Below are 19574 nucleotides of genomic sequence, written 5' to 3'. Positions count from 1 at the left end.
GTTATTTTTATTATTTATTTTTTGTTCTTTTTCTTTGCTGGGAGAAGTAAATGAAAACCATTCTGTGTATATAGATTTATACTAAGCTGAGCATAGGCCACAGTGTTCACTTTTTCAATCTTCTAAACCCTGGTCAAGTGCCAGTGTTTCAGATAAATGTGCTAAGTTTGTGGACATTAATATAGTAAAAGAAAAATATTCCAGCTTTGGCATATGATGAGATATCAATAATCAAAATGACATAACAGAAATGTCCATGATCACTCAAGCTGAAAGGGTTGGCAATTAATAGTTTTATGCACTGGAGATGTAGGTATCTAGAGAGTTTCTATGCTTTCAAAGAAAAACAAGTGATGAATGTATTGTTTTGCTGATCTAACACAACCTCTCTGCCGTTTGCTTTTCTTCTTGTAGATCACCACTGGCCTTAACACAACTACTGCATCCGTCCTTCAATTTTCTCTTGGTAAGTTTAACTCACTCTTTCACCTGAGAAAGTGTAAAAAGTCATTGCTGCAAAGGAAAATGGCCCTCAAGTTTCAGTCTTTTTTTTTTTTTTTTCTTTCTGGTCATGTTCCACTCAACGTGAGGGATTAAAAAAATCTTTTAAAACCTGCATCACATTTATTCATCTCCTAATCTAAACTTTGGAAAGGAGAAACTCCAGTGGATACCCTGATGATGGGAGGCATAGTCATGTTTGGGTTTGGGGTTTGTTGTATAACCTGGCCGATTACATTATAATTTCTTGCTCTTTCTCTGAAGTGTGATTACTGTTTCTAAAAAAGCCAAATTTGTTAACATTTTAAACTCTTGATATATGCCAAGTTATGGCTGAGTAGTCCTGTTTTTAACACATCTGTACAAATATAACAGGTAGTGCAGACTGAAACTAAGTGCTATTTAGTTCATATTATCGACAGCATGGTTGTATGCTGTATTACTTAGAATACCTGCTGTAAGTTATTGCACATTTTCACTGTGTAGTTGTGGCTATAAATTATGGCAGAAGTTGTGGCTTGGGCCGAGGGCAAATTGGGAACACACTTAATTCGTTAACTCATATCTCAGTGTTCAAAATATGAAGGAAAAATGTTTTTATGGTATAAATATTTCAATGAAAAAGCAAGCAGGAAATATAGCCTGCTTCCTCTGTGGACTTCTGGATATATGTTTCCAAATCATATTCCTATTTTTTAAAAAGTAATTCTCCAAAAGTATCTCAGCAGACGTGATTAAACTCTGGAAATCTCAGTTGGAAATAAGAGCTATCAGGTAGCTTGGCAAGCAGCTTGGTTTTTTTGATGGATTGGAAATAAAAATCCTAGAAGGCTCAGAAATATGTCATTTAAATTTGTTTTTACCTCAAGTTGTTCATTTGACTACTTGAGGTCATCATTACCTGTCACCCAGCAATTGACTGCAATGTTAATATTTCTAAGGACTGGAATCAATCCTCTTATTTTGAATTACTGTTTTTAAAAAGCCAGAAAAATGTTTCCATTCCTAAACTGAATTATGGCATAAGTATTGGGCACCTCCAACAAAAATCAGCCTGGAGCTACCCTGCATTTTCATTCAGCTCACTTGATCTCTAGGGTGTGTTGCTCACCCGCAGAAGCTTCCTTGGCTGTGCCCAAGGATAGGTGACTTTTATAATGCTGCAAGATTGTGATGATGGAGGAATTTTACTTTTCTGGAAAGTTTACAAAAATCTTCTGTGGATTATTCTTACAGTGACCCAGAGTGGTTAACATCAGTGTAAGCTGAATGGGTTGGTAGGTAAACGTTTGCTGTCACAGCTCGGTGGCTGGTGTCTGCTGCAGGTGACCTGCAGAAGGATGCAGGCTCCCAGAAGTTTCAAAATTAGACCTAAGATTTTACTAGTAGCCTTTGTTCCTGTCAGCTGGGGAAAGTCAAATAAAAAAAAAAGGATAAGAACAGACTGAGTAGGAAATACCCTATATGACAAGATTATCATGAATATATGGTGAGAATACCTTAACCTGTACCAGTAGGAACCAGTAACATCCCCAGTATGATGCAGCAGGAAAGGGGTGGATGCACATCAGAGTAAATCAAATTTCAGCCTAAAGTTCAAAATGTATCACATTTCCCCGTGTGCCTATGTTAGGCTTGAAATACAGTGCAGATTGGTTTTGTAACTGATAAAAACCGGCGTGAGCCAGGGGACTGCTGCTGAGCTCAGCAGTACTTGGCTTTGAAATCATAAATCTAAACTAGGCATTTGCCAGTTTCCAGCTTATTCCCAAATGTCCGATTTAATCATAACCCTATTTAGGGATTCGTCCAAGGGAATTGCTTTTTTTAAAAGAATGTTTAATACTTTCTATCGACCATGGAATAGCTTAAACTGTAATCTTTTGAGGGTATCTTTATATTAAATTTGTCACCTAGCTTTGGCCACATTAAAGTGCATGCCGTTTGATTTCCCTTACCACTAATTATCAGATGGAATTTTGTATTTGCAGGTATATAACCAGATCAGGACTGGGAAATGAAGCAAAAAAAAATGTCCTGATTTCACCATAAATCCCAGATCCTTTTTAAACTGTGTGGTCAGGAAGGATAACACTCTAGTGAATTTTTCATTACTTGATATTCTCTGCAGTTTCCTTCATGTACCACGTATTTGGTAGTCTTGTCCTTTAAAGGGCAATGGGGTTGAAAAGGCACACTTAAGATGAAGGCTTAGTTAGGATGAAAAGGTAATTAGTAAGGCCTGTTCAGCACACAGGACAGCATTAATATGCAGTATCCTTTCCAAGCGAGAGCAACTTGTCTGCCACATGGCATTAGCTTGGAGCCAGCCGAAGCTTGTGGCATTGCCTTTTGGTCCAGGGCTGGGGTGATGTTTACATTCATGCACTCTCTGCCCCAGTGTGCAGAAAATTTCAATTACTTTGGATGTCTTAATCATCCATGGCTACACTCCTCCAATACCAAACCCTGACATGCGAAAGATAAAATCCAGCAGTTTCCTTAATGTTCAGCGGGATTGTTAATTGAGATATTTAAAGCAATGCCTTTGGGCTCTCTCAGGCCAGAATATGTAATTCAACATTTTGGGATTGCGGGATATTGCACAAAAGCCTCCAGACTCAGCTGCCACACAGTGTTAAGTTGATTCATTGGCTGAAATATTCTCTATTTCTCACTCCTAAGCTCAGACTTTTCCCCTTAGCTACATCCCTGAACTTTTACAGGGATGAACATGATCTGTCATTCGTGTAGGCCACTATGATGGAAGGTGACTCATAGTACTGAGAGGTTAGCAACGGAACTAAACACAGGGAAAAAGAGACCCATGAAATCCCATAAGGAGAAGAGGAAAGGCTTTAAGGGAGTGATGCCAAAGCATGAGGTGTGCAAGTGGTTCTGCTCATGCGTCGTTCCTTGGGTGTCCTCTTCAAGCATATGCTCCCGTGGCTATGGTATATGTGGGCTACGCATGCTCTGTGTGGGACATTCAGCATTGGCAGGCTTTTCCCATCCCTCCTTCCTCCGCAGTGCCTCTGAGTCAAACACCAAGTTGAAGCCGAAAGTGCTGTGATGAGTACCAACACTCAGCTTGTCTGTCCCCCATGGCAAGTGCTCCTTGTAGTGATGTGTGTCACAATGGAAAAAATGTTAATGGAAAATATTACGTTACCTTGAAAAGTTTTGTTCCATAGCTCTCTCCTTATGTCTTAGTATTGCTAGATCATTTTTTTGCTGTTAAACAATATTTGAAAATGGGAATAACTTGATAAGGAAAGCCTGCACTCTTCAGTTTTGTTATCAAAAGTCTAGAATACTCCTCTGAGAACAGGATGACTTCGACAGTATCATGTACTAGATAAATGCATAATGTTTGTAAGGCAGGATCCTACTTTAAAATTACTTTCCCTTCAACTTTTATGCCATTATCACAAAGATCCTGTGTCATTATTACAGCAAAGTAGCAATTCTCCCTCCTCCTCCCATTTTCTAAAAAGATTGAATCCTCCTACTATTTTATATTAAACCAAAATTGATTTAGGGGAGAAAGGCTTTATTTTATCTTCTGAAAGGGAATATGTCTTCAAACATTTCAACCATTTGGCACTTCAGCTCCATTTTTTAAAGATCAAACCATTAGTCTTGCAAACAGAGAACTAGCCAAAGATTCAAAAGTTGTTTTGCTTTATTTGGAGAAAAAGCTTGGGCTTGGACTCTCTCTTCCAGAAAAACATTATAAAGAACTTCTGCAAAAGTTGGGTCCCAAACCTAGCAGATTTTACTCTGGGTCAGTCATTAATCCTTACTTTCAGTCAGCCCCAAAACTAACTTTCTATAGCAAATATATGACTTGCAATATTTTTTATTTGTTTCTAATCATAAACTATCTTTCCCTAATTGATTTTAGCTGAGTTATGGTCATAAAAGCATAGAATCATAGAGTGGTTTGGGTTGGAAGGGACCTTCAAAGGTCATCTAGTCCAACCGCCCTACAAGAAGCAGGGACATCCCCGACTAGATCAGGCTGCTCAGAGCCTCATCCAGCCTGGCCTTGAATGTTTCCAGGGATGGGGCATCCACCACCTCTCTGGGCAACCTGTTCCAGTGTTCCACCACCCTCAGTGTAAAAATTTTTTTTTAATATCTAGTCTGAATCTACCTCCTTATATCTTAAAATCATTACCCCTCGTCCTATCACAACAGGCCCTGCTGAAGAGTTTTTCCCCATCTTTCCTATAAGACCCCTTCAGGTACTGGAAGGCCACTATAAGGTCTCCCCAGAGGCTTCTCTTCTCCAGACTAAACAGCCCCAACTCTCTCAGCCTGTCCTCATAGGAGAGGGGCTCCAGATCTCTGATGATCTTCATGGCCCTCCTTTCATGGTCATTTCATTCGTGTAGCGTTGGCATTGGCTTAAGGCAAAAGGGAATTTGAAATGAAATGCAAAAGGTGCCATGTAATGTGGTACTAAAGCAGAAAAAAAAAAAACATAAATTCCTAGGAATGAAACATCTCAGCAGCTCATTGTTATCAGTTCTGCGCACTGCTGTCAGATATACAGAAGCAGCACATTTTGATAGAGATTATTTTCTTTCTTATTCATTGGGATCTTGTGGTGGAGTTACTACTTTTATATAAGCATCATTTAATTATCTTAAATTAACTTAAAAGAGAGCTAATTTAAAAAGGAAACCATAAAAGTATGTAAAATCTTATTTAGAAATCAAGAAATGTGAGGCAAAGCTTGAAATCCATCAGTGGCCATGCCCACACCATTTCAAGAAAAGTTAACTGTAATCTTTCTTTTGTTTTATGCTTAATGCAGTCTTTTGGAACACCTTTCTATTAGCTTAGTGGTGATCATGCCAGAATTCCTGGCATCCTGAGAAGTATATACAGAAAGTCTGTGACAACTACACATTTGCACAGAACTTGCCACTGGTTTTGTACTGCAGATTTAAAGTGGCAAGACCATGGCCTACTTGAAAAAGTTGAAGTATGTGTTCACCATGACAAATGAGACATCGTAAAAGAAACTCAATATGATGCAGAATAACTCTTCCTGCAATAAATAAAATAATAAAACCTGGTCCCTAAAGTTCTAGTGGGCACTGAGAGGACTACTGAGCTGGCAAAGAAGGTGCCACTCTCTAAGACCATTATTTGATGTTAACATGAAAGACTTGAAGATGCAGGATGCATGAGCAAAGGTGATCTTCAGTGCCTGGACAACCAACAGGCTTCACACTGGAAATTCCTTAGGTATCTTTGCTGCGTGGATCATATGCTTATCCCTGCTGTTGACAGAGAAAGGACATGACATGAAGCAAAACACACATCTAGCACGTCAGTCTTCATTAAAAACACAATTTTCAGTGTGGGGCTTTAGTAGTAGGTTTTAATCTGGGAGAGTGCTTTGTGATTTTGCCATATGGACTCTGTCCTTTCAGGAAAATCCCGGTAGGTATTATCCAAAAGATGGGTCACTCACGTTATGATCTGCACATTGGTCTGGAACCAGAAGTGTTTGGACCTTACTCACAGAGTAAGAATGGCCCTGGAGAAACCTGGGCTCTTTTCTCCTGCTTCTGGGGTATAATAGAACAGAACAGAACAATTTCAACTGGAAGGGACTGACAATGATCTAGTTCAATTGCCTGACCAAGTCAGGGCTGACCAAAAATTAAAGCATGTTGTTAACTTCTTTCACATCATCCAGTAAGTTCTCTGCCATCTGTTGCTATTGCCCTTTCCGTTGTTCCAACTTATTTTGTTTAAACATCTGTCAGACAACCAAGTTTATTGTTGATTACAATATTTGACAAGGATAAAACCTACAGGATTGCATATGGAAAAAATGAATTAGTTACAATCACTGTACCCCACAGCTTATAAAGGTCCCTTAATATCTTTCTAAGGGAACCCTTTAGCAAGGATAAATGTGTGTCTATTATTTTTAATATGGTTAAAATATTATTGAAGAAAGATTACTATTGATATTCAGCTATTCAGGAATTGAATTGTATGGACAAAACCCACTGACTCAGGGTACGGAGACATTACTTGGGTGGTCTTTGACTGGCAACTCCTTTGTCCTTATTTTCTATCTTCCCCCAAAGGAAATAAAATGTGAGACTTTCTGCTTTTACATACATAAATATTTCATTGAGAATCTTATCATATAATCACTAAAACCAGTAACAAAGCTAATAATTTCTCCAATCTTGTTCAAGACACTTTCCACTCTTGCAACTTTATTTTTTGGGTGAGTAATCACTCCATCTTCACTTCAGATTTCTTGAGCTTTTAAAATCCATCAGTCCATCAGCTGAACTTAACTGAAGAGTAATTGTACTACCTGTGATGACTTTATATTTGTACTATACTTATTTTTTTAAAGAGGTGAGGTGCATGTGCAATGCACGTGCCAAGAACTTCCATGTGGCTTTATTCACAGTCTGATTTTAATGCTGGCTAATTTCGCAGTCCTCTAGAAGTGTAATGGAAAAAAAAAAACTATTTAAAAGATGCTATTGATTGCTTTTGATTATCGTATGAGTAAGGGTCATTGATTTGTATGCAGATCTTTGACATAACGGTTCCTAAAGGGTTTTTATGTCATGTCCTCACCCTAAGACATCAGGTTAGTGAATCATTAACCAGCATCCTATATTACTCTCCCTGAACTACCAAGGTGACTAGGTTCTACATGAGAGTTGTTTTAGCCAGCAGATCCATGGGCTAAGTAAGGGTCTCAGTGATGTCTGTTGAAGACAAAGTACAAATAGTGTTTATCACCTTTAGTTAAAAAAAAAAAAAGCAATCTTTTTCAGGCTTAGGTTTTTTCCATCATTTTTTGTAGTGGCAATTTGCCTTTGTTACCAGTGTGTCTTTTTTGCCCTAATGCATATTCAAACTACAGATTATTATTATTAATAATAATAATACTCAGAATTGTTGAATGTCACTTTTGGATTAGTCCCTATCTGACAAGTTTCTATGCTTCAGAAAATGCATTTACTGCCCTATTAATCTCAGCAAATAGAAGACAAAAAATAATCTTACAAAAATTACATAATTGCATAAATACTGCAGCTGATTCACTGACCTCCATGTATGTCTGTGGAGGAAAGAGCGGTCTCTCCAGGCTGCATCTGGAGGGCTCTGCAGAGCGTCTCCGCAGGACGGTGATTCCTTCTCCTTCCCACCAGAAACATCCTGACTCCACTTTGGCTCAGCCGCGTCAACAACAATGGCTGCATTTGGCTCCATGTAGCCATCTGAAGACACTTCTCATTTATATTTTTATCATGTTTTAATTCAGTTCTGGTGACAGCTGTTACATTGACTGTACTGCTTTTATGTCATCTATTTATCCTCTGCTTGGATTCAGACCACTCGATAGAAATTCACACATCCAAATAAGTTTTGTTAAATAGGCCTTAGCTTTGGCTGAGAGAAACCGTTGCTGATCATTTTCTCTTAATTTCCAGTTTTGTTTAGTCAGTTTTACAATTAGCAGAAGCTATCAGATGACTGACAAATGCTGTAATAGCCATTTTATAAGGTAGCACTGGGCTTGCCCTCAGCAGAAATGGACAGAGATGAGCAATTTCCTTCAGAATCGCTCTGAAAATTCACTTATATGTCGCTAGAGAAATAAAAAAGTGAAAAATAAGCCCCTTCTGAATTCAGCATGGAAGAGTATTTGATCTTTTAAATCCCTCAATGTCTCATTAGCTGAACACAAAGAAACTCATGGAAGAGTTTGGCTGTGGTGCCAAATGGTTTGGGCATGTTGAGCCGCCTCCTTCACTTTAGTCACTTGCATGGATTATTTCCTTCAGTCACCCCAGTGCCTTCCAGGAAGCACCAGGTGTTCTGTGCGGGCATGGCACATCCATACAGTCGTGCTGATAGTGGTAACAGCAGGGAAGGGGCTGGCCAGTTCTGGTGGCCGCAGGACAGACTGTCTTGCATTAGGCAAATGTGGAACACTTTTGGGCTAGCATGAGGTTCTAGAAGATTTAATTGCAAATTGTCTCATAAAATTGTGTTGGAACCCCATCTGAACTGAACTTGAATAATGCATAAGCCCAGTTTTTACAATAGGTGATTTAAAGCACTAATGTCCAGAAGGAATTAAGATTATGAAATTAAGCTTGATTGTTGCTATATCCAGATTCAGACCCTTCTAAGCAACGAGGGCAGAGCATTGAGTATATCTGCACCCCCAGGTTGTTTTGTCCTAATTTCTTTCCTATACATTTGGGAAAAGCTTGAGAATTTGATATAATTCAATGCCAGTATTGGTGTCATTCACTATTCTGCATTTCTTCTGCTTGCTTCATTTCCCGCATTCCCCCTGATAAAACATTTTTAAGGTTTTTGACTCACCACCCAAATTGCCATTTGCTGTTGCCTGACATGAAACCTACTCGTTTCACCTTCCTGGTGAAGAAATCCTTTGTGTCGATGCATAGGTTACAAATTATATGTAATGGGAAAGAATGAAACAGGTAAGTAACATCATCTAGCACACTTCACATAGTACGTGGAAATGTTAGGTGGTGTTTATTGATTTTGCTGAGTTGTACAAGAGGGACTGCCTAGATAATACCTAGATTGAAACCAGGGTTTAGAGTTAATGCCGGATTTGAAAGACACTTTAATGGCCTTGGGGCAAAATGATTTGTGTTGTTTTGGCAAGCCCAAGGTTACAATGAAATACTATCTTTATTACTTCAGTACCAGGGCTTCTTTGCCACTGTCAGGAATTAAAATGTGAGCATTACAGATTTACTGTACAGAGAAAAGCAGGGACGATAAAGAGAGGCTCAGGATTCAGAGCCAGGGCAGGTGGCCGAGCTACCACCTTGCAGTCGAACGCGGGCCATTACAGAATTGGTTGCTGCAAATAATAAATGCTGGATTACAGGCTGACTTTCATCTTAATCCTGCTCATGTCATTGTATGGGGATAACGCTTTTGTATTATTTAAATTGTGCATTTTTAAATTAACTCAAACAACAAAGCATCTGTAATTCTTGGGGCGGAGGGGAGGAACAGAGAAGCCCCCAGCTCAGCAAAACGCTCCTGGGTCTCTCTCCTGTGGGGGAGGGAGGGGGTTTCCATGAAAGCAAAAGCAGATAAAAATAGAGAAGGCCATCAGGAGTTGCAGAAAAAAAGCTTTCACCAAACAAATTATTTACGCACATATAAAGTTAGAGGCAGGCCATCAGTTTTATATGGTTAGCTTGGGACTTGGCTTGAGAAAAAATATTTCCCGGATTTTCTTGGTGCCAGGGAATTTTGCTAAAGCAGACAAGCGAAGGCCTTTCAAATCTTTATATTCAAGATACTTGCTTTTACATAGCAGTTCTTGGGAGCAATGTGAGCTTTCTACTGTCTCTCTTGAATGGACTGGCTGTAGGCATCTAAACAAAACATTATTTACCTTTCTGCAGTATTTTAATAGCCTTATGAGCACCTTATGGTGCTCATTTTCCTGACTATTAACCTTCACAGCTGACCCAGGCTGCTATACAGAGGTAAACAAAACATCTATTTCTATTTATTGGTACATATTACTGTACTACTGAACTACTTTAAGTTTAAGATGGTATAATTTAAATTTTGCCCAGCTTCTTTGAAAGATCACCCTCTCATTTAGAGGTTGTCCACAAAATCTGACATTGAGCATTTAACAGCAATAATGTTGAAGCATGCAATATGGGTATACAAGTAGAAAAATCTTACTGAGCACAGGGCTTACTGCTTGGTCAGACATTCAAGAACTATTATCAGAGTATTTCTGGGGAGTTAATGATATTATTGTTTCAGTAGCTGTAATTACTGAGTGTCCATTACATGCAGGTCTTAACAAGTTCACTCATTCTGCCTTCAGCGAAGTACTCTAGACATATTAGTGCACTTAAGAATGTGGTTAAATTTAGAAGTGTCATTTAATTATTTATTTGGCAACAGACACATTACCCAAGCACATACCTGCTGGCTGTATCTCAGAAGGAGACGCTATAAATAGCTGAGCATCTTTACATCAGAATAAATTGGAAACTGGCGTAAGGGAAATACAGGTTTCTGCCTGGATTATTTTTCTCTCCTTAATGTTCTCAGCACAAAAAGCAATATGAATTGTGATCTGATCTTGTTAATTAGAAGAGAACAATTTTGTGTGAGCACAGGAAGCACATCTTATCTCTGAATATAAATAGACTAAGAGGAAGTTGAGCCAGATAAGTATTTCCTCAGACTTTACTTCTCATCCAAAGGAAATTAGCTGCATTAATTCACAAAACGTACATTTGCTGTTACTGGGAATCCTGGAAGGAGGTGGGTGGGAAGGGACCATGGGTGGGAAGGGACCATGGGAGGTCACCTGCTCCAGTGCTCCCCCCATGTTCTGACCAGGAGCACCCTCTGGATGAGGACAGCTCACCCAGGGCCCCATCTGCTTGGGGTTTGACCTCCAATTAATTTTTAGGACTTAATTTCTGAAGTCCTTCTGATTGATTTTTATCAAAATTAATATTTACTAATTATTATTCCCATCTTTTACAGTTTTATGGTGGAGGCTTTTAGCATGTTTTTCAAACCTTTTTATTCAGATATAAATACCCAGCATTTCCAAAATTGAGTAACAGCCTAAAGTTGCCAGTGGAACAAAAGTCAGCTGCTCTGTGAAACCTGCTGAAAATAAATAGTTGAGACTGCATTTCAAAATTCATAATTCCCACTAAAGCTAGAGTAAAACTGATTTTTACCAAAGGCAAACACCATTGACATTTTTGTTTTCTAGTGTCTGGTATTTATTTCAGATTGTTTTTCAGAACACGCACAGGCACAGAGATAATCAAAATACTCTTCTCACAAGGGATAAAAAAGTAGCCACCAATAAAAATACTTAATTCCTACCATGAAAATGTAGACTAAAATTACAACATAGAATGCAGTTCTTGCAGTTTTTAATTTGAAGACTTTTTTACACTTAAAATATTTCTTTGTACTGTGAAGTTGTTATATAAACAAAGACAAACTTTTAAAAATAGTCTAAAGATCTAAAATCTGTCATAATTTAAAATCACACTTGTAACTAAATTCAAATCTCTAGCTTGAAGGAAAAATCAAAATGCTCTTGCGACCTTCTCTTGAGGAAGTTTCCTGCAGCAGAATGGGACGAACAGAGAATTCTGCATTTTTGTACCAGTTCTGTTGGTATACCCAGCGCAAAATATTCCATCTTTTACCATGGTTAAAATCATTTAGTTCTTGATCAGAAGCCAATATAAACATACACCTAAAAAAATTAGGATCTGCAGAGTGTTCATTATACCAGACTATATGGTTCATTAATTTGGAAAAAAACTATTAGCAAGCCAGCCAAATTCGACCACTAGTAATTTATACTATCCAGTTTGGCTTAATTCAAGTGATATCAGCAAATCATAATCCTTAGCAAATGCTAATCATTATTCATCACATTAGCAAAATGAATCAAAGCAATTCTCTAGCATTAGATAAACGCGATTCTTTCCAGCTCCCTTTTGTTTTTCAGGCCACAGTCAGGACAAAATTCAAACCCTTTTACAGTTTTTCTGGGAATTTTTCTTGCACAGCTCCACATTAGACTCATGCCCCTTAAAGCCAGCATTAGATATCTCATCTGTTTATCCACGGAAGCACTCGCAGGAACTATCAAGAGGTTGTCAAGAGGCAGAGGACGTCACAATCTATAAGGAGTAAAATATTGCTTCCCTTGCAGATGGCACCCAGTTTTATCTCAGCAAAACACCAGCTTCTAATCAGTGTTAAGAAATCTTAGAGACCAATAGCCATATGATGTGGGTTTCTGTAAATCTGACACAGTTGGAGGCAAAGCCGTAGTGAGAATTAATTTTGCCTGCCATTGTCAGCCTGGATACAAATAACTGAATACCTGGATACAAATACCTCATATGAAGTGCCTTCATAACATTTCTCCTGAAATACTATGCTCTTAGTACTTCTACCTACATAATATTTTAAAAAAATAAGGTGTGTAAAATATTCACTAGTACTTTAGATGGTGTTAAAGGAAACCAAAATCAGCTTAACAAGGCTTCAAAAAAAAGGCAAAAAAGTCATGACCATCTCATGATCATGTTGCAGGTGGTCAGTCCTAGTCACGTCCTGGCTATGTGTTACCAGTCCTCTGAAACAAGCAGCAAAGCAATTGAGAAGCGTATTTTTGTTTCTCATTTGTGTTCTTTCCTGTTTGGTTTAGGTAGAATTAACAAAGCAGCAGTCAAGAGCTGCTTAGCATTCCCATGCTCTGTAATTCAAAACCCTCCCCTATTAGCCTCAGTGTCTGGATTCAACTTTGAGCAAATTTTATTTTATTAAAATTTGCCTTGGGGTAAAATCCAAGTGCATAAAGCACAAGCCAAATAAACCAGTGTTTCAGAATACTCAATATATGAAAATAGCTAGGTTTTATAACTGAAGCTGCTCATCATTTTTGGTAACAGACAAAATTGCTGTCTGAGCTTCAAATGCACCATTTAAAAGTAAACATCTTTGTCGGCGACATGGACAGTGGGATAGAGTGCACCCTCAGCAAGTTCACTGGTGACACCAAGCTGTGTGGTGCCGTCGACACGCTGGAATGGAGGGATGCCATCCAGAGGCACCTTGACAGGCTGGAGACGTGGGCCTGTGCCAACTTCATGAAGTTCAGCCAGGCCAAGTGCAAGGTCCTGCACCTGGGTCATGGCAATCCCAGGCACAAATACAGGCTGGGCGGGGAATGGATTGAGAGCAGCCCTGAGGAGAAGGACTTGGGAGTGCTGGTGGACGAGAAGCTCAACATGAGCAGGCAATGCGCCCTTGCGGCCCAGAAGGCCAACCGCATCCTGGGCTGCATCAAGAGAAGCGTGGCCAGCAGGTCGAGGGAGGTGATTCTCCCCCTCTACTCTGCCCTGGTGAGACCCCACCTGGAGTACTGTGTCCAGTTCTGGAGCCCCCAACATAAGAAGGACGTGAAGCTGTTGGAGAAGGTCCAGAGGAGGCCACGAAGATGATCAGAAGGCTGGAGCACCTTTCCTATGAGGACAGGCTGAGAGAGTTGGGGCTGTTCAGCCTGCAGAAGAGGAGGCTCTGGGGAGACCTGATAGCGGTCTTCCAGTACCTCAAGGGGGCCTATAAGAAAGATGGGGAGAGGTTGTTCAGTAGGGCCTGTTGTGATAGGATGAGGGGAAATGGTTTTAAAATAGAAGGAGGTAGATTCATATTGGATATTAGGAAAAAATTTTTTACAGTGAGAGTTGTAGAACACTGGAACAGGTTGCCCAGAGAGGTGGTGGATGCCCCATCCCTGTAAACGTTTAAGGCCAGGCTGGATGAGGCTCTGAGCAACCTGATCTAGTCAGGGATGTCCCTGCTCCTTGCAGGGGCACTGGACCAGATGACCTTTGAAGGTCCCTTCCAACCCTAACCATTCTATGATTCTATGATTCTAAATCCATGAAGGTTGTCTCTACTTTAGCTTTTTTTCCAAAAGTTTTAGAAGTGTGTGAACTTCAGCTAGAAGCCTATCAAAGGGAGTAAAATAACACCAAAGGAGAAAAATACTCTGTTCCTCAAACTCAAGGACAAGCTTGCCTATAGATATGTAGAAAAAAAAAATAGGCTGTTCTTGCTTGGGGGGTGGTTTAGTGTGTCCCCTCCCAATAAATATGTTGAAAGTATAATCCTAACTCTTAGTCAGATTTAGCTGGCACTAGCCTCACCACAGCATTGTTTTTTCTGTGACATACTCGGCTTAAGAAAAAAAAAGTAATTTTTCTCTAATACAATAACTTAGTACTGTAGACTTCTTTATGGTAATCATTGTGCATGTTTTGTTACCCATTTTCATGTCTAATTCAAAACCTGGGCATTCTTGATTTAAAACAAGCCTATTCTGATCTCATTCAAAAGGGTTTGTGTCATCTTGTGCAACTTTTTTCTTTGGAGGATGGAAGGGTATGAGGATTTACAACGTGACATCCTGGCCCTGCTGCTCTGCTCGGGGCTGACAAACTGTTTATCCCCATCTCTGGAAGCTGTGTGAAGGACTCCCTTCCTGGGTGAATTTGCCCTCAGTTCCTGCTATGTTACTACTTGAATTTTGGTCATCTGTTTGTTCACAAAGTCAGAGTATAGCTCTGCTGGTCCAGGTAGAGGCAAACATCCAAACTGCAGATTACTACAAAATTATTTAAATAATCCTAGTTTGGGATTACTGAAATAACAGTAATATGGAGTAATAGTAATGGTATTAATTAGTAGTAGTATTAAAAATTATATTGAAAGCCAGTGGCTTTCAGTACCGTCTCAGTGAACACTGTCCTGGAGTGTAGTTGCATGTTCATCTTTCCCCCCTTTTTTGGGGAAGAAACTCTTAATGTAAGCTAATATGAATATTGGTTTTGTAAAAGACACAAGAACCAGATCCATGTGCTTTTTGTATATTTAAAAAATATGGTTCAAATGGCGAAGTATAATGCCTGAACGTTGTTGATGATTTTTACAAATGGATGGATTTTATTCTTTTTTTTTTAATTGTCAGTTTGAGTTTTACAGCATTAGATACTTAAATGTTAAATAATCTTGCTCTCTTATGATTTTGAGTCAAGAACACAAAATCCCATTTCTCATCACAGCCAGTAACTGCTACTTACGTTGACCTTGCTGACTTTCCCAAACCAATTTTAATCTTAATGCAACCTGGTCTGCTTGTTAAAATAATTATAAACCCCAACACTTTTCTCCCCTCTTTTCATTGTGTCTCCATTGCTCCCTTTCCAATAACACAAGTGAAATACCACGTCCGCCTTGCAAAGTCCTTTTTCAGTGGCCCCCTTTATTTCAAGCAATAACTTTGATCTTCATTGCATAGTTTGAGGGTGTTCAGATTTAACAGAGAGCAGTTTTCATATTGATTGTACTGACAGGGAACACTCATTTCCTATCATCTTTATTGTTTGGGCAGCAAATGTGTCCTCCTTTTAGCAGCGTATTTGGACTTGGCTTTGTTTAAGAGTGCTGTACCAAAAGTTGATTGTAACACTAACAGAAATGGCATGTGTTATAAAGTCTGTATTGCTGGTTATTTTTACTGTTTATGTTCCTTTAATTTCTGTCTAACAGAAAACTCAGTATGTTGCTGTTTTGCCTCACAGCGCCTGGCCAGCCAAAGTGGTTAAACTGGCTGAAGTTCACTGATTTTTTAACTGAATTCCCCTGAAATAAAATGAACGAGTGTGATTAAAGGCTGGAACTCCTAAATGCCACACAAGTAGGAACCGGCAGCAGATGTCACTCCATAAAGTAGACCATCTGAGCAGATGGGCAAATATGAAACGCAAAGGCTTTTCCTGACATCATTTGGTTTTAATATGATAGAAATGAAATGCCTTGTCAGTAAAATATAACCATACAGTTGCTTTGTAGTCATTTTGGGTACATGGTTGGTAATTCAAAGTCCTGCTGCCTTTGCAGTATTAATTATTCTGTGCCTCGTTACAGCAAGAATACGTGTCAGACCAGCTGAACGTACCCCATGCAGCTGTAGTGGCTCGGAAGTGTCTGCTCCTCTATTTACATTTAACATCAGCAAAAGATAGGAGAAAGCAACTTTTCAAGTCATTTCCAGAATGTTAGTTGATGTATCAGGCAAAATGAGAGAAATAGGATGTGATCGCGTGTTTGGGGGTGGTTTTCCCCCCACAGAGGTATGCACTGTGTGTCTCCGTAGAGCAGCGGCTCCGTAGAGCTGCGAATGGGAACTGCCTCGGGGAAGTCGGGCCTGCAAGCAGCGTGCTTCATGACATATGTTCCCATTAAAAGGTGTAAGCCGTTCTCTTGTACAAGTGGTTAACACCTTTTTAATCGGGCCATTTATTTAATTACAAAAATAAACACCCCAAGTTGGAAAATTATAGTATTTTATGGTCACCAGTTTCCACATCTTGGTCTATACATATACATTTATACATATATAAAAATAAGTAACAACACAACTTTCAGTGTGACTGAATATACCTGAAGCACACCTAAACATAACATACTACTCATAGAACACACAATACAGACTCCTACTGTGAGCAAAGCTGTGGTACTCACTCAGTGATATCCTGATGCAATCAGAGGTGCTGTTTAATTGAGAGCTGCTTCTCTTAAATATGGAAGGTAGCTGGTGGCTGCTGCTTTTGAACCTCACATTTCAACATGCTTATAAGTAGAAATTTTAATCTTTGGAGCACAGGTCAGGATTTGTCTGTTTCACTGGGTGTTGAATTTTCCGAGATGGATGAATTACCTTGTGTCTAAGGAAAAACAGTATTTTTAGTGTATTTAATTACCGCTCAGGTTGTTTATCATGTTTTGTAGGTTGAGTTTTTCAATCCCAGTTTTTGTTATTTTGACTGTCCCCTTTATTAATTGTTAAGCTCATGTTTTGTGACAACACCCAGAAGGCACCCTTTTATAAATCAAAAGTAAATATATTACCCTGCCTTGCAGGGGTGCCATAAGGCTTAATTAGTTCATTTTTGTAAAGTGTTCTGAGATTCCCAGATCAACATCAGATGTTTATTATTAATTATAGGCTCTAGCGAGTATATCGGATGATTTCTTAATTTAATTCTCCTCAGGCATCCTTAAAATAACTACTTTTGTAACATCTTTATTCTTTTAACTTGGTGAAGCACATTTGCTCTTGGCTCAAGTAATTCTGTATGTATTTTCCTATCATTTATGGTATTTTTAGTTCTGGATTCTTTTTTCTATATAGTAATATGAAAAACAATCTTTTACTGTTTTCCCTATGAATTCTGCTATGTGGATTATTCTCTAATAAGCAGGTTTTTTTAAACATTGTATGGTGGGGTTTTTTTTCCTGCTGTGAGGGGTGTTGAGTAATTTACTTGGTTTCCCCTGGGAAATTTGCAGAGATTATATAGCACTGCTGTGATTTATCATTTTTACTTTATTTCTGACTCATAAAGTATGCATTATTTTGTGTTTACCTTCAGCAACAGATCACAGGAAACTTCATCATCAATCAAAGCGCTTTAAAATCGGGAGAAATGATGATGTGACAAAGGCACAGTCAGCAGCTGTGGTTATTGGAGGATCATTTATTGCTTCATTGTGTCGTAACACTTCTCATTTTATTGCTTTTTCCCAGGATCGGGTTCATGTCGCTTCAGTTACTCAGATCCTAGCATCACTGTGTCTTACAGTAAGAACAGTTCTGCAGATTGGACTCAGCTGGAGAAAATTAGGTTGGTTACAGCTTTTTAATCATTTTCATGCTTTCTGACTGAGCAGGTGGTATTTAAACCTGGCTCTTTTAAAACTTGTTTTACTTGTTAACTTTTCAGTTCTCGCTTGTTCATACACGTTAAAAGATGAGAGGCGAAATTATGGTCACTAAAGCCAGTTGCAGAATTACCACTGGGTTTGGTAAATCACAATTTCATCTGTTGATTATGTGGGAGGTAAGGAAAATAATTACTTTAGAGTTAAAATGCAGCTCCAATAACCAGCAGGCTCAGGTGCCTGAAAAACCAGAACTTCAAAGGCTTTTGCGTTTTAGCACTGTTTTTAATGTCAGCAATTACCATAATTTATAGTGTTACAAGTTTCTACTTTGGTAGGATAAATGTTCAGTAAAAATATTTTATATGAACACTTGGCTCCTAACACTCTTATGACAACAACATTATGAGGAATTATGTCTTGTTTTTTAAACAAATAGGTTTACATGAAAGTGCAAAGGATTATGGGCATTTTAAAAATCTTTTCTTGTAATATGCACACCTTTAAAGGCAGAATCAGTATTAGAGAGGGATTTTTTTCTAAGAGAGCAGAACTAACATTTTGTTAAATAATATTAGGAAAGGGATTCTGAGCATTGGCATATGTACATAGTTATACAAGTACAACTGGGAAAGAAAAAATGCTGTTTATATGCAGTTTCCTCATAGTGTCTCAATTTCCCTCCCTGCATTACCTTAGTGTCTGTGCTGCACCGACAATTTGCTTGAGCCTGTTTTCAGTCCATTGAGACAATTTGCAGAGCAAAAGGCTACTTAATTCCTGGTGAGTAAGCCAAACTCTAGCTGCAAGGCTGTGGATTTCAGTATGTCATCCTCCCACTCCTTGTGGGAGTGGGATTACTATTAAAATTTCATTGAAAAAGGCACAAATTATGAATAATTTTAGTTTAAAAAATGGTGCTAATTCTTATCTCAGAAAAATATAAAGCAAGAATAACTTCACTGCAGCTACTGGAGTTGCCTTAGAGTAACCACAGAATACCTTTTATTTTTCTCATATTGATGCAAAATGATACACCTATCCATAGCTTCAGTTCAGTTACCCTCATAGCTCTGCAAGCCAGGAAACTCAACAGTTGTGATGGTGCAAACACAAGCCCTTGAAACTCAAATTGTTTGAAGGTAATGCATACAAAGTTTGATCTGTGTTGCTTTAACTTGGACTGCTGGAGCCAGCAGCAGAAAATAGGTCAATAGAGCAATATCGTGCAAAGTCGAGTGGATGAATTATGAAAGGATGCTCCTTTCTCCTGGGGTCCATATGAATTACAGTGTTTATTTGAATATGCTTCAGTTGCTTTCACTGCACTATATGCAGCTCCAGGGAACAGTGGGAGAACTGGGGAGAGATGGGACAAGAGTGTGGCTGTGAAGGGAAGGTGGTGTGTCTGTGTGTGTTGTGTCGCTGGGATTTCAGCTCTGGACTCCCAGGAGGGAGCGGAAGGATCTCTCAGGGAAGGCAGGTGCTGTGTGTGGGCTCGGGGAGAAGTGAGGACATCTCAGAGCAGCGTTGCAGTGGAGGGTGCCAGACATAACATTTAGCAAGTGCAGGGTGATTTGTAGGGACAGATTCTGGGTGTGAAGATGGGACAAATACAGTTGCTTTTCAGCATTTCACTGCACTCTGATGCTTTGCTTTACAAAGAAAAGTTCCTCTATTTTCTGCTATATAATCAAGCTATTAGTGCC

The 19574-nt window shown here is 39.0% G+C and overlaps 1 protein-coding gene across 1 annotated transcript in view; it reads left to right on the top strand.

The window, feature by feature from the left end:
* Positions 1-19574, top strand: part of RELN (reelin) — a 297944-nt gene that overhangs the window by 144040 nt on the left and 134330 nt on the right. Inside the window, exons 8-9 of the mRNA XM_086746115.1 lie at positions 415-466; positions 17732-17828. Of these exons, the coding sequence (XP_086602241.1) occupies positions 415-466; positions 17732-17828 (149 nt within the window). The remainder of the gene's footprint in view (positions 1-414; positions 467-17731; positions 17829-19574) is intronic.

Source organism: Chlamydotis macqueenii, chromosome 1, assembly GCF_036417535.1.
Source record: "Chlamydotis macqueenii isolate bChlMac1 chromosome 1, bChlMac1.mat, whole genome shotgun sequence".
Classification (NCBI taxonomy): Eukaryota; Metazoa; Chordata; class Aves; order Otidiformes; family Otididae; genus Chlamydotis; species Chlamydotis macqueenii.
Note: the sequence above shows the minus strand (reverse complement) of the source record. Positions and strands in the feature narration are given on the sequence as shown.